Consider the following 24269-nt stretch of genomic DNA (forward strand, 5'->3'; position numbering starts at 1 on the left):
CAGCTTATGTAGTGCCTGAGATGAAACGCAGGGTTCCATCTTGCTAAGCGAGCGTGCTACCGATGAAGAGAAACCCTCAGCTGCTGACTTTCATGGAGTGGGGAAACTGAAGGAGGAGGCCCTTGAACTGTGGATCAGGGGGTTCCAGAGACCATCATGGCTCTGATGTGGTTTCAGGGGTGGCTTCTGGTCTTCAAAGGAGCAAGCAGCAATGCCACCTGACAACTGAAAAGTGCCACCGTGAGTTATGGGGAGGCTCTTGGAGGAGAGGAAATCCAAGAAGCCACGTGTCACCCTACGAACAATGTGTGTGGATGCGGCCAAGAGAACAGTAGAATCAACTTTAGCTCCTTGAGACAGGGGAGCCAGGTACTTAGCTGCCACCAAGCAACCCATCTCCTTCTCATTACCCTTCTGCAACATGCGCCAAGGAAAAATGGAGACAGGGTTAGGGACCCACTTGGGGTGGGGGGTGGCAAGGATGAAACTTACTCTTCTCTACACAGAGACAGTAGAAAGATGTCCTATATTAGAAGGGCTAGGAGATATGCTAACGGGTGGTTTGGAGGTTAATTTTGCCTGATGCCCACGTAATTTCTCAAGAAGCAATTTGAGTATGGGTTTCTGAGGTTTGGGTCTCTTTAAAATGGGGGTCAGGGAGGGGTACAGGGGATTGGATAGATTTCATTCTATTGTGTTATCAGGAAAAGTTCAAGACACCCAGCCTTCAAATAATAGTAAAAATAAACTGATTCAATAGTAGGTTTCTTTTTTACCCAACATGGTTATTGGTTTGCTTGGGTGGAGTAGATATTGGAGGCCATTAGTGCATTAGAATGCTGACTCCAGGCTGCTTCATTCATTCAAAGAGGAGGAAACTGGGACTGGTGGGCATTCCTTAGGTGGGTGCCCGAGTGTCTGTCAGTGTGCCTGAAGGAGGGATCTAGTGTTCTGCCTATGACATGAGTATCTCCTTCCACTATGTCCCAGGCAGACCCTGACTATGTTATCCTCCTGCTTCAACTTCCCAGTGTCTGAGATTACAGACCTGTGCCACCAGGTCTGGAAATGTAGTATTTGCCTACTGAACATTTGCACTCCAGTGCAAAAAGCATGTACAACAAGCATACGCTGTCCTTAAGAAGCATTTGCCTGCATCATGACTTCTTCGGCTAGCTTCCAGCAAAGCTGCCAGCGTGCACTGCTGAATCTCAGGGAGAGAAGAAACCATATAAATGCTGCTAAGACTGCGCTTCAGATCACAACTAACACCACCTAAAGAGGGACTGCTAACATGACTTAGTAGACACAGGCTGCTGCTGGCAACTGCCTGGTGAAACCCAGTACAGCTGTCTGCAGCAGCCACCCAGGGCAGGGTTTCTAGTCAGAGAAGCCCCCTGGCCTCACAGGGTAGCTAAGCAAGTGCTCCTTCATGACTTGGCAGAGGATGTATGCTGTGTTTTCATCTTTTCTTTATCGCTCTTATTGAAAAGAAGCCCACAGCACTGGCATTCCTCCCAGGAATTCTTGAACTTGGGACTGTCCAGCCAGGACGTGAAAGGCACTGAGTTGGCGGGGACTTTCTTTCTATTGTGAACCTCAGAGCATTCAAGTTGAGGGCGACTGCACAGCTTTTTCCAAATGGGGATGCTCTGAAGAGTGAAAGGAGATGCTATATGCGTAAATGCACCGGGGACAACAGGCAGAAACCAGGTAAGTTTGATCAAGCCAAGCTATTTGTGACCTCAGGTGTGGGGGGAGGGGGAGGGGCCCTTGGTGAAAGACGAAAGACCAGTGCCAGAGATACCAGAGTGTTTGCACGAAACAGGGGGCTGCCCCCAGGCTCGTAGGAGAGAGGACGGACCATTCAGCATACCTCTTAAGTGTCTTACTGGACAGGGAGACCCCAGAGCAGATGATGGCTTCCTTTATCACGTTCATGACCAGGATGGGCAGTTCTGAGGGTTGAAGGTAGCTGGGCGGCTCTGCTAAAATGGCCTGGGACATACTCAGCTGTCTTGAGCAGTGAGCAGCACATAAGGACTGGTCACAGCAGTGATTCTGAAGCCCGAGGGCCCTTCCCGGGGGTGTGCAATCTTCTTCACTGCATTGCACGGGCACACAGTCTTCCTCCATGCCCGCCATGCCAGCTACCAGTCTTGCCCGCCACCTCAAGCTTGACTTAGCTGCCAAGCAACCAGCTCTTGATGATTTTTTTTGTGTGTGTGTATGATATGAAACAAGACCACAAGCCCCCACCCCCACCCCCAAGGCACATTAGAGGGATATTCTGTGTAACAGTTCTGACTGTCCTGGAACTAGCTTTGTAGACCAGGCTGGCCTGGAACTCAGAGAGATCCTCCAGCCTCTGCCTCCCAAGTGCTGGGATTAAAGGTGTGCACTACCACCACCCGTCCTAAAAACACTCTTGTAAAAAAAAAAAAAACAAATAGGTTTCATATCCACGATGCAAGACAGCCAGACAAATGCACACAAACATATCCAGGTCTGAGCTAGGACACACGCACACCATGCTGACAGTCACCCTCAGAAAAGAGAAAGGAAAGGAGGAAAACTTACACTACTATCATCCAATCTCTCGCGCCTTTTAGATTTGTGTGTCTCATAGTCTTCCATGAGGGTCTGCATCAAGTTCTTGGGCCGCTGGGTTCCGGCAGCCTCTTCAGGGGCTAAGTCAGGCTGCAGGCTGGGGCCTTCAGTTGTGGGGGATGGAGGAGGTTTGGCTTTCTCTATTTTCCCTGAAACAACATGAAGAGAACACCCTTTCTAAGCTTGTCCGCTCAGCGCTGCTATTAGAAAGAGGAGAAACCAACACACACACACACACACACACACACACACACACACACACACACAAGCGCAAAATCGAGAGGACTGAGCCACGGTTAAGTGGAAGGGTTTCATTCCAAAATCAAACATTCAACACACATCTCAGGGGCACCAGACACCAGATCTACAGAATCAGTTAACTCAAATGGGCCCGGCAGGCACCTTGCAACATGACAGACAGACAGGCAGGCAGGACATTAGCTCCAAGGCTGTTGGAGACATGAATTCTCTCAGATCATATCATAAGGCTGTCAGAGGTGGCAGCACTGTAGAGACCAACTTCTTATAGGTGAGGAATCTGATGCTGCAAAGGCCACCTGAGCCAAGGATGGTCCCCGGCACTACTAGCGTCCTCTGCCCTCATCATCAGAGGTAACCAATTATCAGCTGACCTGTCCCAGTATCGCCAAGTCTTTGAATGAGAATGAGACTCCAGATTCCCAGGAGAAACCAGTTCTAATTGGGCAGCTTCTTTCCTTTACCTTACCTGCGAAAGACCCACGGATGCCCCTCGACTTTTTGGAATGATCGAATAATAACAGAGTTGGAAAGGTTAAGATTTTAACTCTTGAGATTGCCCCTCAGGAGCATCAGGGGGGAAGATTAGTGAAATGGTCAATTACACAGTAGTGTGGGGCCTCTAGACACACTCTCCAAAACCACCAGCAATCTTCGAAAACATATGTCAGACAGGCAGATAGACCGATAGATAAACATTGGCTTCAACTGTCCAAGGAATGTGTATTCTGTCACAGATCACAACAGGAGGCTGTCCAAGGAGTTGGCACCTTGGAGACTCACTTTGTTTTTTTAATACAGTATCTTGCTGAGTGGTGGTGGCCCATGCCTTTAATCCTAGTGCTCAGGAGGCAGAGGCAGGTGGATCTCTGTGAGTTTGAGGCCAGCCTGGTCTACAGAGCTAGTTCCAGGACAGCCAGAGCTGTTACACAGAGAAACCCTGTCTCAAAAAACCAAAAGACAGTTTCTCATGTTGTCAAGGATGAGCTTGAACTCATTAACAGAACCCACACCGGCTTCAGAACTCAATTTTCTGCTTCCGCCTTCCAGGTGCTAGGATTCTAAGCTTAGCAACAGTGTCAGGCTTATACAGTGCTGGATACTGAACCCAAGCAAGGACCCTGCCAACTGAGCTCTCCTCAGCCCCCAGAGACACACTTCTTACAGGTGGGACAATGTCTGGTCTTCACTTCTGGATCAAAGACATCCAAGGGTTTCAGTGCCACAAAGACTCAAATGCGTCTCTGGGAAGGTACAACAGTGAACAGTTTTCTTACGATGCCCTTTTCAGATGGCATGGTTGGGTTCTACAACAAGAAATATGAAGCAAAACACACTAAATAAATGAGTCCGCTCATATTCAAAAGTTGGGGTGAAGCCCCAATTTCTTCATTCCATTTCCCATCACAGACATCTAATGTGACACTTGTCATGTAGAAGGACTTCCAGGGAGGCTTAGTGGGGGAGTTTCAGGGAGGTGGGCAGGGGGCTGCAGCCTTCAACCCATGCAAGCTCCTTGGGGGGGCGGGTTTGGGAAATATGGATCCAGAAAGTCCAGGGGAGTTTGTTGTTTTTGTTTTTGTTTTTTCAAGACAGGGTTTCTCTGCATAGCCCTGGCTGTCCTGGAACTCGCTCTGTAGACCAGACTGGTCTTGAACTCAGGTAAGCCTGCCTTCATATGTATGCCTGCATATATGTCGGAAGAGGGCACTAGATCTCATTATAGTTGCTTGTGAGCTGGGAATTGAACTCAGGACCTCTGGAAGAGCAACTAGCGCTTTTAATCTCTGAGCCATCTCTCCAGCCATTGGCAACACAGGTTTGTAATTCCAGAACTTGAGAGGCAGAAGTAGACAGAACTCTGTGAGTTTGAGGTTAGCCTGATTGACAGAGAGAGTTTCACAGCAGCTGGGGCTACACAGAGAAACTATGTCTGGGGGGTGGAGTAGGGGGTTGAAACAGCATCTCCCATAGCCTAGGCTGGTCTTTGAACTCTGTACATAGCTAAGGACAATCTTGAACTTACAGTCCGCCCAAATTCTGGAATTACAGGGATATGCCATCACATCTGGCTTTAGGTAGGACTGGGGAATAAACCATGAGCTTCATCTATGGCAGACAAGCACTTACCAACTGTCCTTTGAACTGAAGCCTGAGAATCAGTGCAGAAGAGTGGTAAGCATGCGTGCTCTAGACTCTAAAGCCAGTACGCTGGAGTATGGACTCACTCCTTCCCAGCCAAACAGCTCTGGGCCAGTTACTCTTAGTAAAGCATCCAGTGAGTGCAGCCACTAGCTGGCTGGGATCTGAAGGGGTAATCCAACTGTGAGGTGAGAATGTGTAACTATTCTATATACTATTGGTGTGAATCCGCAAAGCCAAAACTAGGTATCACATTGCCAGGTCAATGACTGCTGCATTCTCAAATGTCTAGATCATCTCCCATCAACCCTTCTTCCAACAGTAAATGTCTAGGAAGCAGAGTAAACAGTCTACATCTAGCTTCTGTTTTGAATTAACACTGACATCTTTGCCAGACGAGATTTTATTTACAGGTCTGGGAGAGCCATTTTCTTCCGTGCCTATATCATCTCTGGCTACTGAAGTGCCTGCCATCTCGAATAAACTGTAAAATCACAGGAAAGACACAGATCATTGTAATCGTCTATGAATCCTTTCAATTCATTTCAGTGCAGAGCCTATTACAGTACAGCTTTATCTGTCCTGACTGCTGGATCCCAGCAGAATAAGGCTCAAGAGTCAAGTGCTCTTAATACGCCAATAAGCCTATTGTAAAATGTGCATAGTCGCCTTAGAAAATAGATGTATGCCCCCTCCACACCCCACAAAATTCCAAGAAAAAGGTCAAATGCCCTCCTCAAAGCATGTGAAGTGAAACAGCCTAGGGTACGGGTGTTGTGGCTCATACCTGTCTGACAGCCAGAGACAGGAGAATCTTCATGAGTTCAGAGCACCCTGTGCTACAACAGTAAGTTCCAGGATTGCCTGGTTATTCCACAAGTCTAGCAGAACAAAACCCATCCCTGGAGCAGGAAGTACTACCAGGGACAGTCGCTAGAGGTCGCAGGGGAAGCAAAAGCTGGCTTAGCAGGGCTGAAGGAGCAGCCTCCAAAGAGAAGCAATTGACAGAAGAGGCTTCAGATGATATCCTAGCCCAAGAAAGGACTGTCACAGGCCCCAGAGACAAGGGAGAAACTGTCTCATCCCCAGACTCCTGGTTACCAGCCTTGGCATTTTCAAAATGCCACTACATTGGCCAGTCTTCTCTACTGGACCCTAAGACCACCAAGCGCCCTCCCTACACAGTGTGGTTCAAGCCATGCCTTAGAATCCAACCTTAGGAGTCACACAAGCCACTGAAAAATGGAGAGGGTGGGACTGCTCCACCGCTGACTTGTTCCTCGGGGTCCCGAGTTCAGTGTCAAAAGACTTCTCACACAGGATGATGGGGGAGCTCCTGGTACTTCTCCGGCACTACCTTGTTCACGATGGGGTCCTTACATGTCTGCGCACTCAGTCACGTTAAGCTATGGCCTCGCGAGAAGGCCCTCCAAGCTCTGTGACCTAGGGGGTGCTCCCATGTAGAACCCCCGAACTGTGGACCGTCCTGGGTGTTGTGGTATGCTTCTTGTATGCCTCACTGCTCCAACAATCCCCTGTTTCCATCCCAGGTTAGACCATCAAACCTTGCTCTTTTTTTTAATATATTTATTTATTATGAATAATCCTGCTTCCATGTATGTCTGCACTCCAGAAGAGGGCACCAGATCTCATTATAGATAGCTGTGAGGCACCATGTGGTTGCTGGGAATTGAGCTCAGGTCCTCTGGAAGAGCAGTCGGTGCTCTTAACCTCTGAGCCATCTCTCCAGCTCACAAACCTTGCTCTTGAATTTGCCTGTTCACTTGGTGAACGATTGAGTAGCCGGTGACACCGGAAAATGGCCTGCCCATCCTATGATTAGCATTCTGCCATCCAGACCCTCTCTGGACTGGGCCTTCTCACAAGACGGCTCTCTTGAAAGATCAGTCTGGGTCCCTGGGAAACAAGAGCAGATCATGCCAGGCAGGCAGAGCTCAGAGTGATACTGTGTTGGTTTAGGCCAAAGGCTGGGATTTACATTTCCAAAGCATGGAACAGGTACTGTGTGACATCTCCAACTGTCACAAAGAAACCAACAGGACAAAAATCAGCCTGGGGGGGTGGGGTGGGTCTTAGTGGAGGAAAGGAATCATTTATACCTTGTTTCATAAACATGATCTTGCCTGAAATAATGGAATGAATTTGTACCTCCCATTTTGAAGATAATTGAGGGCAGGCAACCTCACACGGCTGGGTCGGTTTCCTACTGCTGTGGCTACATGGAATAAGTCCTCAGTGCTACAAATGAGTCAACAGCATTGCACAAGCAAGCGCTGGGTTTAGAAAAAGGGGCTTGTGGTCCAGCAAGATGGCTCAGCAGGTAAAGGTATTTGATGCCTAAATGACCTGAGTTCAATGCATGGGATCCACAGAGTGTAGGGAGATTAACTGGCAATTGTTCCCTGACCTCCACGCGTGCATCAAGATGTGCACATACCGGCAGCCACTGTGGTAGTTTGAATGTAACTGACCCCCATAATCCCAGAGGGAGTGGCACTATTAGGAGGTGTGGCCTTGTTGAAGTAGGTGTGGCCCCGTTGGTGGAAGTATGTCACTGTGGCAGCAGGCTTTGAGGTCTCCTATGCTCAAGCTACACCTAGTTCAGCTAACTTCCTGTTGCCTGCAGGATCAAGACCTAGCTCCCCCTCCTCCCCTCTCAGCTCCTTCTCCAACACCGTGGCTGCCTTGAGGCTGCCATGTCCCACACCATGATGATAATGGACTAAACCCCTGAAACTAAGCCAGACCCAATTAAATGTTTTCCTTAGCAAGAGTTGTCACGGTCATGGTGTCTCTCCACGGCAATAGAAACCCTAACCATAACCACATACAACAGATATGTATCTGCGTGGTGGTTTGAATAAGAATTGCTCCCCACAGTCTCCTGTATTTGAATGCCCATTTACCTGGGAGTGGCACTATGTGAAGGAATTAGAAAGATTAAGAGGTGTAGCCTTGCTGGGGGATGTATGCCACTGGGGGGGGGTGGACTTTGAGGTTTCAAAAGCCCACGCCAAGCCCATGGTCTTTCTGTCAGCCTGTGCATCAGGATGTGGCGCTCCGTTACTGTTCCAGTGCCTGCCTGCTTGTGGCCATGCTCCCTGCCGTGATGATAATTGATTCAACCTCTGAAATTGTTAAGCAAGCCCCCAATTGAATGTTTTGTTTATAAGAGTTGCCATGGTTATGGTGTCTCTCCACAGAGGGTGTGTGTGTGTGTGTGTGTGTGTGTGTGTGTAATAAATAATTTAAAAGGTGTGTTTGGTGTGTGGGAGAGCCTTTATGAGACTCTACGTTGATATCTCATACATGGGTGGGAGTACAGATCACTCAAATCCATTTAACAGGAGAACACGGCTTCCTGGAATTCCTACTGATACCAGAAGGAAAACCGTTCAAGAAACGCAGCTCTCTAACGTACACCAAGCCGACCAGCTCCAAGGAAAGACTTCTCGGCGCAAGTTCAGGCAGTGTGGAAGCAGAGGCATAAAGCTGTGTCCCAGAATTTCCTCCTTTTCTTTTTCATATTTAAACCAATGTACTTGCCCGTGGAAGAACAGTTATACCGGTCTCATTAGATAATGGGGTACGATTTAGACACCACCACCACCACCAATCATGGCTTAGCCATGAACTTAAGAGGAAGAACACTTAAGGGGAAACATGAAAAAAGCAGGCCACAGAAGCAGGTTCACTGAGAGTTTATGTTGGGTGTGGTGGCAAAATTCTTGTAATCCTGTCACTGGGGGAGAGGCAGGAAGCTTCTCAAGTTCAAGGCCAGCCTGGACTCAAATAGTGAGAATTTGCCAAAACAAAAACAAAACCAAGGGGGATGGGTATGGAGCTCAGTGGCACAGTGCTTGCCAAGCTTGTGTGAGGCCCTGGGCTCTATCGAAAATAGCCTAGACTTCAGCAGTCACTAACTGTGGGGAAAGACATGGGAATCGAAACCACTCAGCACCAGATGAACAGCGCTGTCCGGCCAGCAGCAGAATGGCCTCCCCAGGGATTGCCCAGCCCTGACCCCTGAGACCCACCCGTGATTATGTTGCCATTGTTAGGCCAACAGACCTGAACAAGTCTCACTCAGAGCCAGCAGCTCCACCAGGCACTTCTCACCCCACCCCTGACCCTAAACATCTCCCTCCCAGAGGCGGGGCTTCTGATACCTACAGAACTCCCGGCCTTCTTGGACCCGGGTCTCTTGCTCTCTTGGCTCCTGGCTGGCTCTGCTCCTGAATCTCTCTCGGTCTACTTGCCCCCCCCCCCCCCAATCTCTCCCGATCACTACTCCCCTTCCCATGGCTCACTTCAGTCTGAGGGCCATGTGCAGTCTGGACTCTTCCAGATATCTTTCCCTCCTATCTGCAATAAAACCCTCTCCTCACCCGTACCTCGGGGCAGTCATGCCCTCGTTTTTCAGCCGTACGTGGTGATCCTCCCGTCTCAGCCTCCCTAAATGCACCTGCCTCGGCACAAATGAATTTCAAAATATAAAATAAGCCAGATTTTTTTTTCTTTTTGAGAGTCTTACATAGCCCAAGGCTGGCCTCAAACTCCCGATTCCCTTGTTTCCACCTCTCAAGTGATGGAATTACGAAGGTGTTCCGTCACACTCAGCTTGGAAATGTTTATTTTAAATATAATTAGTTCCTGCAGAAATAAGAGGATCAACTTGCTTACTTTAACCTTTATACACTCAGGAAGTTTATGAATGTCAAAGCTCACAGCTGCAGCACAGGCACGCAGGCTCGGATGTGAGCTGGCCAGTGTGGTGGTCTCCCAAGACAGGTGAAAGCAACCAGGAAGTCTGAATGTGTTTCCTATCTAGGCACCAGAAACAGTTAAAGCATTTCCTCGTCCACAGAAGTTCTCCACGCTTGGTTGTGCGTTGGGGTTTCCCTTGGGTAGGCTGTCCTGGCAGGAGGCAGAGAAAAGAATCTGCAATTCCTCCCACTCTCAGATCGCAGGGAGGGCTGTGTCTTCTGGGACACAGCACGTCATGCCCGACAACCCCTGAGTCTTCCTCAGGACCGTCCCTAACTTCTAAAACCCCCGGGATGCAGATGCCACAAGTTTAGATATTTTCGTATGAGTACGTAAAGCGAAAGCTTGAATTCGGGTAATTATTGCAGCCTATGTCTGTGGAGTCTGCGTTCATAACTCAAAAGATCCTTTGTTTATAACGACTCTCAAGAGAAAAGGCAATCACCCACTTGAATTAAAAAAAAAAAAACCAAACTGAACAAAAACACCCACCGGATGACGTGCCTTGGCCTGTGTCTCTGTCAATGGGCTCTTTTCTTCACACAACTTGGGGTGAGCATCTAAAGCCACTCACAGGTCCCCAGGGAGGCCAGAGCAGAGGTTTCCACCCCTCTTTCTCCCCAGCCAACGACCTGATCAGCAGCAGCCCCCCCAAATACAGGGGCCTGTGTGTATTTGTGACGCCCACGCCACCAGCACAAATATCTTCCCTCTTTCATCTCTTCCCTGAAGGCCCCCAGGTGGGAGAATGGGATGATGGGGGACTTTTAGATCATAAACATAGGAATAAGAGGTACCCGGGAAGGGTGGGACATGTCTGAAGAACCATCAGATATGGTTGCTTCAAAGTAAGTTGGGGCAGGGAAACGTCCGCACTTACCCTCAAGGCCAAGAGAAACAAAAGAGCATGACCTAAACCGCAGACAAGACTCTTTGGATCTCTCAACGGTCTGACTGGCACTTTCTCCTCTGCTCCTTCCACCCCTCCCCCCCTCCCCCAGTCAGTCTTCCACACCCTCAGCAGAGTCTTATTCAGAGATCAAATGCATCCCAAATGCCAGTCTCATTGGGAAGCACACAAGACCAGTAAAAGAGTCGCAGTCATATCCTGTCCAGGCTCCAACAGTCACGGGGTCGGGACATTCTGCTCCCAAGCTGGCTTTGATTAGCTCACATTTCTCAAGAGGGACCTTGCAAGGAGAATTAGGCCTTTTGATTCACTTCCTCTACGTCAGACTAAGAAGACTGTAGGCTTTCCTCATATGTGCCTGAGCCTGATTCCTGGAAAAGCTTTCTTGATTCCCAGAACACAGAGTAGCCACGCATTTGTTAGCAGGGAAGACCCCATGTGGTGCCTCCCACAAGGTCTGAGCACAACCAGGAGGAGGCAAGGATCAGTCAGCCATAGAGATAACACAACTTGAGGATGGAAGAACTGGCTTCCACAGGACGGAGTTAAACTGGAGTGAAGGGTTTGCTTTCCTCCAAAATGGTGTTATCCGAAAGCCATGATCGTGCTGCGGGCTTGTCACAGGATAGCCTGGAGTCTAATAATCCTCCTCAGGATGGAGAAATGAAAACAGGTGTTTGAGCATGATAGCTAGCTACCCTTTTCAAGACCTTTGATGTCCAAAAGTAACACTGCATTCGTGTGGGCTCCTCTTATCCATTCCTTTTGAAATGGTGCGTCCTTAGTAAGAAAGACACCTGCTGGGTTCAGATCAGTGACAGGCAGAGAAGCCCAAAGGAACAAAGAGCACAGAAGGCAATCGTGACGTCCCGTGACTGCCCAGTGACCAATTGCCATTGACAACCCTGTCATCAGTCAAAAGAGTGAACACCAACCCCTGCTGACCTTCAGGTTAATCCAGTTCTTTTGTAAGTTTGGGGTATGAACCTGGCTCTGGCTAAGCCTCTTCCTTTGAAATGAACCGGCAGAGAAAACTCCCAAGGCAACCAGCCTAGACAGCTAGCATGCCCCTATCTGTCTAAATATTTGGGTGGTGCCAGGAATTTAGCCTATTTGTAATTAAGGCATTGACATTCAGTTCTGAAAACACCAGCAAACCTTCCAGGTCATCAGGGTAGCTTTGCTTCACCTCTGCAGGCCAAACCCACACACATAGACCATTGATAGCTTAGAATTACATAAATGGAAGGATGGATGGATGGATGATGGGTATAGATAGATAGATGATAGACAGACAGACAGACAGACAGACAGAGTTCCAGGGCAGCCTGAGCTAAGAGTAAGACTTAGTCTCAAAAAAATATTTATGTGTGTGTGCGCTCATTCGTGTGTACACATCTGTGCATATAGCCTCATGTCTTCATATCGTTTGTATCTTAAAGGGCTACTGGGAGGAGTAAGCGGCCAATGAGAAAGTATGAATGGAGTAAGTAGTATCGCATACTGCTCTTAAGGGCTTGTTAAGTTGTGGCTGGCATGATTTACCTTTGCTCAGCAAAGACTGTCCAGGCATTCCACATATGCTGTTTCACGCAGCCAGCTGGACGTCTCTGAGCTGTCAAAACCGGGCTTGCCATATTTCCTAACCGAGAGTTTTCTTCCAATTACAGTCTAGAAGAACCCCATCTCCAGCAGCTGCCAGCGGGGGGTGGTGAAGCTTGGCCTCCTCTGGTTCTTTTTAGCACAGAACAAGCCCAGAACGAGGCTCCATTGCACAGATATTGTTCTAACACCCGTCAGTACTTTTTTTCCTGTGTGCAATTTTCCTTTATGATATTTGAAGGTAATGAAGAAGAAGGGGTAACAGCCCAGCTAATACTTTTTATATTAAGGTACTGGATCAATTCACGCAGAGCTATAATCCTAACTGACAACAATGCTGCCTCTAAATTTTATTTTCTGTGGGGGGCATGTTGAGACAAGTCCTTATTGGGCTGTTCAGGCTAGCCTTAAATTTTCAGTGCTGTTTTCAGGCTGGCCCAGTAATCCTCCTGTCTCAGCCTCCTCAGTGTTAGGGTTTCAGACACACGTCATTAAGTCTGTACACATCTCATTCTATGCAAGGTGTATACTGATCCTGTCATACCATTAAGAGACAGGGGCAGAAAATCCAAGCAGTGGGTCTCAATGTTCACACCTACTTTTTTCTCCTAATCACTCCCCCCATAACATACCATTTCATCTCAAAAACCATCCGGCTTGCTGTGTCAAGTCAACATCTGAAAACAGAAACTATCAGAAAAAAAAAAAAAAAAAGACAAAGTCTCTCACTACCTCCCTGAATTTCCCTGACATTCTTAGAACCTGGAAGTGAAGCACCGAGAACTGTCTGTCGGCATCCGAACTATGCAAAGACTCTGAGGAGCTCTTATCACTGGAGTTTTGAAAGAGGCAGGAGTACACACACCCCGTTCTCTCAAGGGTATTTTACCCTAACGTATGGGCTTCCCCTTCAGATCAGGTTCACACACCTGTCAAGGGGTGTAGTGTGGCATCTTGTCTTTTTTTCTTCTCCGTTATTTCTCTCCTTTTGAGGTTATGGGGATTGAACCTACAACCTTGTGCATGCTAGGCAAGTGCTCAACCACTGAACTCACCCAACACTTTCCTTCCTTATTTATTTTGATAAAGGATCTTGTTAAACTGCCTAAACTGACCTCTAGTCTAGCACAGACAGGCGCTGACCATAAGGTCCCCTGCCTCAGCCCCCTAGGCAGATGGAATTAATTACAGGCCTTCACCACTCTCTTACAAAGGGAGGCAGGGGTGGGAAGCCCCTCCAAAGATCTTTTCAGCACCTTGCCAATGGAGATTTTTAGCTAACAGAGGGAAGAATTTGTACATCCCTAGTGCACAGGTTCTCCGTGGATTTTATCTGCTTATGGCTTTTAGGATTCAGATGTGGCCAGCATGATTTCTACGAGATAAGGGGTAAGTCATTATTTTTCACCACCTAATATCATTAATCTGATCTGGGTCACACAGAAAACCAACTGAGTCACTTCTGGCAGGAGACGTGACACGGTGCAGAAGAAACCTAGCAATATTTCATTCATAAAACTTACGTTGAAGCCAGAAGTGCTGCTAGCCCACAGACTGCCAGAGTAATGTGTCAGCTTCCTTCTGGCCAAGCAATACTCCAGAGGGTTCCAGGCACGGAAAGAAAGAAAAGTGAGTTTTTATTCACTTTAATTTTGGTTCCTCTCTTCATGCCGTAATTCTAGGAAGCCTGGTGTCTTTTCCGCATACCCTGGCTATAATACGAAGGCACGGGGCCTATGTGCATCATACTACAACTGTGCTCAGTGTGGCAAGATCAGGACAGATAATACACTCATATAAATTACTATGTGCCCCCCTTTTTTTTGGAGACAGGGTTTCTTTGTGTAGCAGCCCTGGCTGTCCTGGAACTCACTCTGTAGACCAGGCTGGTCTTGAACTCACAGAGATCCACCTGCCTCTGCCTCCTGCGTATTGGGATTCAAGGTAGGCATCATACCTGGCAGTTACTGCCTTCCTAAAGGGACGAAAAATGAATGCTGTGAATAAGGCATGGGGAAGGAGATCAGCATCCACCCAGAAGAAGGTTCTAGAGAAGTTGGGACTAGGCTGCTGTAGATCAAGAGCAAACATCGGGGACCCCGGCTTCTTGTAGGGGAAACCCAATCCTGACAGGTACATCAGCTAGGAGACCCAGCAGCAGCATGTCCTCCCACTAAACAATCGTTCATGTGGCGGAAGCTGGGGGCAGGACGGTGAGAGGGTCCATACAAAGACCGGGAGGAGAATCCAAAATATTCCTGCTGTGGTCTGGGAATTTCATCCACCCACTGAAATGCAGTTACCAATGCTTTCAGGTCTGAGTCAACATCGTTATGAAAGAGGCCACAGAGATCTATCCATCTTCCTCCTCCTCACCACTAGAGGACATCCAGAGGGGGTTCCATCTATAAAACCAGGACATGGGTCCTTGCTAGAAACTTAATCTTGGACATCCCGGTCTACTAAAACTGTAAGAAATAGATTTCTATCGTTTATACGGCACTCAGCCCAAGGTGCTTTTGTTAGAGTGGGTCAAATAGTCCAAACTGCCCGTTGGCCATATGGACTTTTGAAAGGGTTTTATAATGAAACAATGCAACGGTAGGCAGAGCTGGCTGTAACTGGTACCTGTCTTCCACGTAAGCGGAAAGAACCAAGATGCTCATAGGCTTGTCCCTCCATCCGTGAGGCTGCCAACTTCTGGGTATCACCATCACCTTGCTTGCCCAGTAGCCCCCAGGCTGGGGGCTGAATCGAGTGGTACAAACACTTCTCCCCAGGACAGGATGCTCAGCTGCCACCCAGCCATGCCAAGCCAGCTCCCGGCCCCAGTTTCAAGGGAACGCGACAGCTCAGAATTGCCAGGGAAAGCCAAGTTCTTGTGGCTAACCACGAACAAACCTTTCCCCGACAGTTTTCTTGCCTTAAGCCCTCCCTCAGAGCTGGCTCTGGCCTGTGACCAGAAGGAATTAAAAGCCCATCAAGGAAGTCCCTGAGTTCTTCCTCTTCCTCCGCCTCCCTTCCCTTTCCTTCCTGAACAATTCAGTCCAAGAGTCGCTGGGGGCTGCTCAAAAGCATGATGGCTGCAGAAGGCTGGGAGGATCCACTGTGAGTCAGAGCAAGGTGGGCATGTATTGGGTCTCTTTACCAACAGGGGAGTGGGGGGGGTGCACACACATAGTGATCATCTAGAAATTAATACGGGTACATATTTTGATGAAGAAAACAGGAGTGTGGTTAAATGGTGTGGCTAGAGAGGTAAAAAAAAATCTCCAACATATTGAGAATATCAAGAAGTTGTAACTATGGAAAGGGGAGCTGTAAATCTGGAAAGGGAAGAAGTGTTTTGTAGAACAAGTTCCTCTCAACAGAACAGCTGACATCCGCATCGGACAAGCCGTGCTTGCTTGCAGAAGGCCATTACCAACGGTATGTTGACTGCTCCCTCGGAGCAGTAGGGGTGGGGCTTCGCCGGTCACTGAACTCTCATCTGAGACCCCCCTTTGCTCTTCCTAGGCCTTTGTGTGCAATTCTGCAAGCAGCAGCCTCCAGGTGTTAGAGGAGTCTCTAGGATACATAGCCGGGGGAAATGTTAAGCAAGGGGGTATTTTACACAGCTATGGGAAAAACTATCATCCAAGCTAGGTGAAGACTTTTCAGTGCGGCAGCTCTGGGGTCAACATGCTCCTGTAAGCAACCCTGCACCCCGTTCTGTAAATGACTTCAACAAACTCACAGGTTCCTAGGGTGACCTTTGGTGAACCGTCCTTGGTTTGACCTTGGGAGCTTATAAAGAGGGGAGGTAGAAATGGTTTGTCTCCCCGCCCCCCCAGACAAATGTGGACAACTCTATCAAATTAAGAATTTAAAACCCCTGGGTGGGTACAATTAATTACCATGCACCCCACCCCCGACAATTCGAGTTTGCATCCCAAGAACCTGAGTGAAAAGCTAGATGCAGCAGTGCACATTTGTGTTGCCAGCATCCCTACAGTGGGAGAGCCAAGGCAGAGAGTCCCAGGGAAAGCCTGCAGCCTGGCTAGCCTGGGACACACAGTCCTGGAGCAGGGACAGGGAGGAAGGAAGGTGAGAACCGATTCCTGAAAGATATCCACTCACTTCCAAATGCATACCGTGACATACATGAGGAGCACACTCACAGTCTCTCTCTTACACACACACACACACACACACACACACACACACACACACAGAGTAATTTTTTAAAAAGATGCATGAATCCATGGTTTCCTAGATAGATGGATGGATGGATAGATAGATACAGAGAGAGATAGAGATAGAGATGACCAATGACTAGATAAGACAGACATACAGGTAGATACTTAATCTCCAATTTTGCCTAGCGAGGCTGCCTGTAAGCACTAATAAGCCAACATTAATGCGCGCGCGCACGCACACATACACACACACACACACACACACACACATATCCTGTTAGTGTTCTTTGCAATTTGGGGGCGGTAAGACTGATTTCAAGGCTGGGAAAGTATGGGGTAAAACAGAGCACTGTACAATTAACAGAAAGTAAAGTAAAGGAAGCGCTTGAGGAAGACCTGCTCCTCAAAAAGTATCCTGGAGGGGATTCCCATAGCTATAACTAAACAAAATGAGGATTAAAAATAACAAGAGGAACGACACCGAACTATTGAATGTAACGGGATCCCCATGAGACTATATAGACGTAAATAAATCCTAGACTTCCAGTCTGGTAAGAAGTAGGATTCCATAGTCAGATGTGTCTAAGCAAAATACGTACTAATTACAAAAGCAAAACATAGTTTCTCTGTGAGAAGCCTTACAAACACTCCTTAATCAAGTGACCAAAAGTAATATTGAATGACCAGGCGGTAGTGGCACATGCCTTTAATCCCAGCACTCAGGAGGCATAGGCAGGCGGATCTCTGTGAGTTCAAGACCATCCTGGTCTACAAGTGCTAGTTCCAGGACAGCCTCCAAAGCCACAGAGAAACCCAGTCTCAAAAAAAAAAAAAAAAAAAAAACAAAGCAAAGCAAAACAAAACAAAACAAAAAAGTAATATTGAGTGGTCAGCGCTAAATCTGCCCATCCTGGGAGAATCTAACACCATGTGCTACTTGCTTAGGCCCTGTGTGGAGGCAGCATCAATTTGGTGGTCCTTCCCCTACCAAAGGTGAAATTATTCATATGAAAGCATCAGAAAGATCCAATATAGAGTGTGCGCCAAGGGCATCGTGATTCTCAAACAGCCCAGAATAAAACCATATTTGTACCTTACTTGAGAGCTTTCCTTTAGGTTTGAAATTAGAATTTAGAAGTTAATGATAGAGTGAGTCTGTGCCATTGTAAATTGATGGAAGTCAAAGTGTCAATATGAAGGAACTGAGATCTAACAACCCAGGTTAAACAGTAATTATACTTTAACATAATGCTTCTCAAACCGTCTTTGATGGAAGATCAGTTTCCCAACAAGTCCACTGTAAAAACACATAATAATACACTTGGGGGTCAGGAATGGTATGGAAATATTTTCTAATGCTTTCGTCTTCTAAGGTCTACACTTATGTCAGCATGAAACCATAACAACGCATGGACTAACTCTGACCATGCCCAGAGAAGCACATCTCCAATGTTAAGATGAATAGACCCCCCCCCCCCCAATTGCTATCACATCCACACAGGAAACAAACGCCTCTGGTCATATTGTTAGCCACAGCGGCAACCACGGCATTGCCCTAATTGATAGCAGCCGTCTATACCAACAATTCAAGAAAGGGGCTGCTCAGGCAATGAGGGGGAGACTAAACACGGCCCTTTTGCTCCTGGTAACCTCGCTTTTCTAAATGGACAAGGATAGATGGAGATGACCTAACTCCAGAGTATGCTCGTGGACAGCCTGAGGTCGGGAAGCTGGGGAGACATTGTGAGGAAATGTCTGAAGAAGGCATCTGTTAGGCCACCTCGTGGTGTGAGCATCGCAGAGTAGACTTGGAGACCAAGATGGGTATAATGTCACGCGGGTGGTATCTTACGGGATCGCTACCTTATATGCGGTCTATCACTGCATGCTTGTAACTGGTTGTGTCACATAAAGGAAGCCAGAGAAGATGGACAGAATATCTGCCCTCTGCAGCCCCAAGTCATGATCCATCACTGCCGGGAGGGAGGCCAGCATCCCCAAAGGGGTTGGTAGAACACACTCCCCTAATTAGATGGGTTTAACTGAACTCTAGCTTTTGGACTTGAAGACACAGATGGCACATGGGCTCACTCTACCGAGGTCTATACCACACTTGGCCAAGAAGCAGCCCTCCGAGTGGGGGGAGCAAAAAAGAAAAAGAATCTGTCCAATAAATCAAGACAAGGCAGACTGAGAGGCAAGGAGCCCTTGTGTCCGCTGAGCAACAGCAAACCACCACCCAAGCTTGGCACCTTTGCCGCTGACTCCCTAACTCCCCTGTTGCTGAAATCCTCCCTTAACTCCCCTGTTGCTGAAATCCTCCCCGCCACAGGCATACCGGAGGCTCCACACGTAACGGTGTGAGCAGCAGCGGTTTGCTCGGTGTGACACCTGGGTACATACAGGATGCGGCCGTCACTCACCTGGAGCGGTTTTGCAGCTGGTGGTCCTAGAAGGCGGCAGCGACGGGACGTTCTTGGCCCTGGGGCTGGGGTTGCTCTGCGCCGCCGCTTGTCTCTGCCGCTTCAGCTCCTCCTCCCTTTCCTGGGCTGCTCGGATCTCCTCTTCGATCATGGACAACGTCCGCTGCTTCCTTGACCTCAGTTTGAAGGGCCCGACCATGACGTCGGACTCTTGCGTAGCCAGGAGGGAGGCTGTGCTTCTCAGCTCGGCTGCCTCTGAGTACTTGCTGAAATAGCCTCCTTCAGGCCTGCTCTCTTCCATGTTGACGGGACCACCGGGCTGTGCAGCTGTCAGTGGCTGGGGGGGCCCCGTTTCCCTGAGTGCCCTGTCCTCCACAGGGAGGGGCTTTGGTAACACATCCCTTTTCTCTTGAACGGGAGAGGACACCTGAGGCGGTGCAAACACGCCCTGGGGTTTCTCGGCCTCGGCGCCGGCATGGGCCTGGCCTTCAGCTTCCTGCACTGTGGCTTCAGGTCCCTGCTGTTCTGACCCCTCCTTGCTGGTGCGCAACTCCGCCTTATCTGCCTGCTCCGCTATGGCTTGTTGAATGGCGTTCTGCACCAGGAGCCCGGCCTGATACTCCAAGGGGTCATCAACCGACGGGGAATCTCCCAGTGTGGAGGAAGGAGAATAGAAGCCGTGGTCGCTGAATGACTTGGAGACCCCTTCTCCGCCCTCTGAGGCGTTGTCTGACTGGGGGGTCTGAGACAGAGAGAAATCAGCCAGCGAGTTTTCCTGGAGGGCAGTGGGTGTCTCGTTGGAAGCCCCGCTGTCACTTATGTTGTCCATGCTGAAGTCGTTGGACAGGGTCTCCAAAACAGTGGTGTCCTGGGACCTCACTGACAACTCATCCAGGCCCGAGTCCAGCTCCTCTTGGTTCAAAGACACGTTGACGGATCTTGAAAACTGGTCCATAATCGCGTGGTCTTCATCCTTGACTACGGTAAGAACGGCCCGGGCGCTAGTGAACTCCCCATCCTCTGCCCACAACTTAGACAAGGGCCCTCGTTTGGAGGGCTCGCTGTACGGCCCTTCCTTTCCCTGAGTGGCGGCGCTACCTGGACCTCCTCCTGCAGACTGGCCGTCGGAAACACAGGGCGCTTTCTGCGCCTTGGCTGCCTGCGGGCTACTGTCTTCCGGAGGTCCCCCGGCAGCGGCTGGTCGCAAGATGGTGGGAGGCTTGTCTGAGTTGATGGATCCAAGAGGTCTGTAGAAAGGCTTGATGGAGAACAGCCTTGGCGTGCTCTGGCCCTTGGCCAGCGTTTGCCTGGAATTCTCCATCTGCTGGAACTGTTTGCGGGCAGCAGAGAAGTCGATCTGCTCGGTGACCACGTCCTCCTTGGCGTGTTCGATGCCATCTAGGTGTTCATGAGTAGCTGGGGCTGTGCAGAGCTGGGGCAGGGGCGTTTGCTGCTGTTGCTGCTGCAGCTGCAGCTGCTCCTGCTGCGCCCTTCTCTCCTTCCGCTCCTTGTACTTCCGGTGCGATTCCAGGTGTTCCTCGTCCAGCTGCTCCTCGATGGTTTTCTCCTGGGGGGGATTCCACCACTTGGCCGCGATGCCGGGGTTCTTCTTCACGGCCTGACTCCGAATGAGCTCCCTCCGCTCCTTCTCCAGCTCCAGCATCTCCTCGGAGGGTCTCACTTTGCGCACGCAGAACGTCTCCTTCTCGCGCTCGTCCTCCTCAAAGAGCTTGGAGGGTTTCTTGTCCTCGTGGAAGGCGCGCAGCTCGAACTTGGCCTCCTTCTTCAGTGTGGTGAGCGTGAGCTCCCCGTCCCGGGAGGAGCCGTGGGAGCCGGTAGAGGAGCTGGGGCTGGCAGGTGCCTGCGGGCCGTCCCCCAGCATGCCTTGGGGCTGGTCAGCGGAGAGTCCATTGGCTCTTTCTCCTTCGGCCATGGTGTCAGGAGGGCTTCTACTGAGCCCCACGAGAGGAGGCACCTGCCCGCCGGATGCTTTCTCGGTGGGTTCTTCTGCCTGGGCAGCGGCAGGTGTACAGGCAGGTGAGCCCAGGCTGCTCACCGGTCCGGCTGCGCGGGGCTCCGGGGAGGAGATTCCGTTGTAAGTCCCATCCACGGAGGAATCACAGCAGTTGGCCTCCAGCACCTCGTCTAGATATTGGATCTCCGGGGCGACATCGTTGTCTAAGGACTCATGGTGATGGGTGGGGAGGCCGTTGTGCGAGGCAGAATAGGAAGGGGAGGAGTGGTCCTTGGAGTGTGGGGTCGAGGTGATGCCGGGTACACTCTTACATTCTGCCGCAGACGCTTCAATTTCCATGTTTTTGTGACCTGGGGAGAGAGAGCTGGCGGCAGCAGGCTCCGGGTGGATGTCACCACAGTTGTCTTGCTTGCCTCTCAGCCGGTTAGCATCCTCAGAAAGCTGGGTAGGCTTCTAGAATAAAGAGGAAAAACACGAGTAGGGGTTAAACGCACGTTTCTGAATGTCGATGCCAAGAAATTCACTCATCAGTGACAGTTTTTGCTGCCACCTTCCTTCACTTTATGTGGGAGGGCGGCCCTCTGTCATTGCCATGCAAATGCTAGCACCAAGCTGCATCCTCGGTCCTCCACTGACGTTTTAAAACCATTGAAAGCAAAGACAGGTTTCATGAGGTGGACGTCGGTACCTTCTACTCACATCATGAAGAATTACAGGGACACACTGAGGATACACGCTTGTCTATACACTTGTCTAGCAGGGAAGTCACGCCCTAGGTTCACTCTCTCCAGCACTGGGAGGCAGGAGTTAAAAAAACTAAATAACAGAAGTTTTTCAATGTAGAAACTTGTTGCCAGACATTCAATTCCAGTAAACTCGAGCCAAAGCTGGCTACCTCCACGGAAAGAGATTACAGAAAAAGCAGACCAATCAGGGAAGGGCGCCGGAAGGTGAGAGCCACTCCAGCCTCCAGCTTCAGCCAGCCAGTGGTGAACCACCGGAAAAGCAGTATGTCCTCTCTCTCTCTCTCTCTCTCTCTCTCTCTCTCTCTCTCTCTCTCTCTCTCTCTCTCTCTTCCTCCCTCCCTCCCCTCTCCCTTTAGGAAGGAAAAGTAGAAAGTAATAGGAGGGTGGTGGGAACACAATAAAGTTGAAACACCTCAAAACAACTTCAGAGGAAGATGGTGTCCTATAAAGAGAACCAAAAGGCATTCACTCACTGATGCTCATTAAACAGGCAGGGTATGTAATTTGCGGGGCAGATGAAATGAGCAGCAGCAACCTCAAGCCCCAGGTGACAAGCCCCGTCCTGAAGCAAAGCGGAGATTTCCCATGCTGCCCATGGACTATGAGTCTATTCCAGAGTTTACATAGGGTGAAGCCAAAAGAAGCTCTTGACCCTATTGGAGCCCTGTTAGTCCCTAAAATAGAAGCGCCCTACCCATCTTCCACAGCACTTTCAAGGAACTGACTTTTGGCTCCGGCCTCAGCCCTGTCCTTTTCTCCCAAGCACGTCACAACTCAAGAGTGCCAAGCCGACGCACCGACAGCTCCTTCAAGAACTCAGAAATGGTGTCTAGATCACCTCATGAGCTAGAAGCGGCTGGAAAGGAAATGTTGAAAACCTGAAAAGAGCACTTGGCAATATATTTTATTTTTTTTGCTTTATCAAAAACAAAATATGGGCTTTGAGTTAGAAATGACAACACAAGCCGGGCGCTGGTGACACACGCCTTTAATCCCAGCACTCGGGAGGCAGATGCAGGCGGATCTCTGTGAGTTCGAGGCCAGCCTGGTCTACAGAGAGAGTTCCAGGACAGCCTCCAAAACAATACAGAGAAACCCTGTCTCCAAAAACCTAAATACATAAATAAATAAATAAATAAAATTAAAAAAGAAAGAAAGAAAAAACACAACACAAGTACTAGTACTATGGTATTATGTCTTTTGTCATCTGTTAAACTGAGATTTGGGGAAAAAGAAAAGATAGGGGTTGGAAATGGCTCCGTCGGTATGGAGCTTGACAGAGGACCTGAGTTCGAGCCTGGCACCCTTGTAAAACAAGTCAGCTATGGTAGCACACACTTGTAATCCCTGTGCAGGGGATGCAGACATGGGGGGATCCCTGGGGCTGTCAACCAGCCAGCCTGGCCTAATTTGAGAACCCTAAATCCCAGTGAGCAACTCAAAAAAAAATCAAAGGACATGGGAATTTGATCTCAGGCCTTCACACACTTTCTCAACCATACACACACAAACATATGCTCGAATGATAACTGGGCAAGGTAGCTCACCCCTATAATCCCAGAATTTGAGAGACTGAGGCAGGAAGGCTACCAAGAGTTTAAGGACAGTCTGTGTTACAGAGAAAGACCTTGCATCAAAACAACAAAAGCTACTTAAAAAACAAAAACAAACAAACAAAAACACTGATTAAATGGGTAGGCAAGCTAAAATGCCAGCCACCAGTCCTGATGACCTGAGTTCAATCCCCGGGACCTGCATGGTACAAGGAAAGTGCCAACTCTGGCAAGCTGTTCTCTGATCTACACACAACACACATGACAGTAGATGGCATGAATGTGCACCCCACCTCACAAAATGATGAAACATAACTTTAAAAAACTTTGCTTGAGTGGGGGGTGGGCGGTGGCACACGACCTTTAAATCACAGCACTCGGGAGGCAAGAGACAGGCAGATCTCTGTTAAGTTCGAGACAAGCCTGGTCTACAAGAGCTACTTCCAGGGCAGCCTCCAAAGTCACAGAAGAGAAACCCTGTCTCGAAAGAACCAAAACATTGCTTGAAATGCAAAATTTGGAGTCCAGGTGTGGCGGCGGTGCACACCTGTAATCCCCAGCACTCAGGAGTCAGAGGCAGGCGGATCTCTGTGAGCTTGAGGCAGATCTGATCTCCAGAGTGAGTTCCAGAACAGCTGGTGCTACACAGCGAAATTCTGCCTAGTAAAATAACATCAAAATCTGTTTGGGTTGATGGTATAGCATGACGAGATTGCTTTCCAAACCTTTTTTTTTTTTTTTAAGTTTCACACTAGAAGGCATAAACAGGAAAGTGTCCCTTCCTGTGAGTTGTAGTAGACAGTCCAACCCTTTTCTTTCCACAGACTCTTCCTGATTGATGATCAGTTCTATTCCCTTCAGGGAACAGCTGCTTCGCAGGCCACCAGGGAGAAGAGCTCTCAAACTGACACTCAGCGTTGACTATCCACAGCCAAGTTAGGCAACAATTGTGACAAAAGAGCAAATGCCCCAAGCCTGATACTATCAAAGCCACCATCACTGCACCAGGTGAAGGGGATTGGGCTAAGGAATCCTGGATTGCAGGAGTCTGGGCTTGACATCACTAAATGATGTCTTGTTTAAA

The 24269-nt window shown here is 49.1% G+C and overlaps 1 protein-coding gene across 9 annotated transcripts in view; it reads right to left on the reverse strand.

The window, feature by feature from the left end:
• Window positions 1–24269, reverse strand: part of Palm2akap2 (PALM2 and AKAP2 fusion) — a 454171-nt gene that overhangs the window by 10396 nt on the left and 419506 nt on the right. For 8 of the 9 annotated variants that reach the window (XM_013124460.3, XM_013124458.3, XM_040737968.1 and 5 more), the window contains 2 exons: window positions 18912–21339; window positions 2581–2759 (listed from right to left, as the gene is read on the reverse strand). In XM_013124460.3, the coding sequence (XP_012979914.1) occupies window positions 2581–2759; window positions 18912–21339 (2607 nt within the window). The remainder of the gene's footprint in view (window positions 1–2580; window positions 2760–18911; window positions 21340–24269) is intronic. The other variant, XM_013124459.3, reaches the window with a different exon arrangement.

Source organism: Mesocricetus auratus, unplaced genomic scaffold, assembly GCF_017639785.1.
Source record: "Mesocricetus auratus isolate SY011 unplaced genomic scaffold, BCM_Maur_2.0 Super-Scaffold_6730, whole genome shotgun sequence".
Lineage (NCBI taxonomy): Eukaryota > Metazoa > Chordata > Mammalia > Rodentia > Cricetidae > Mesocricetus > Mesocricetus auratus.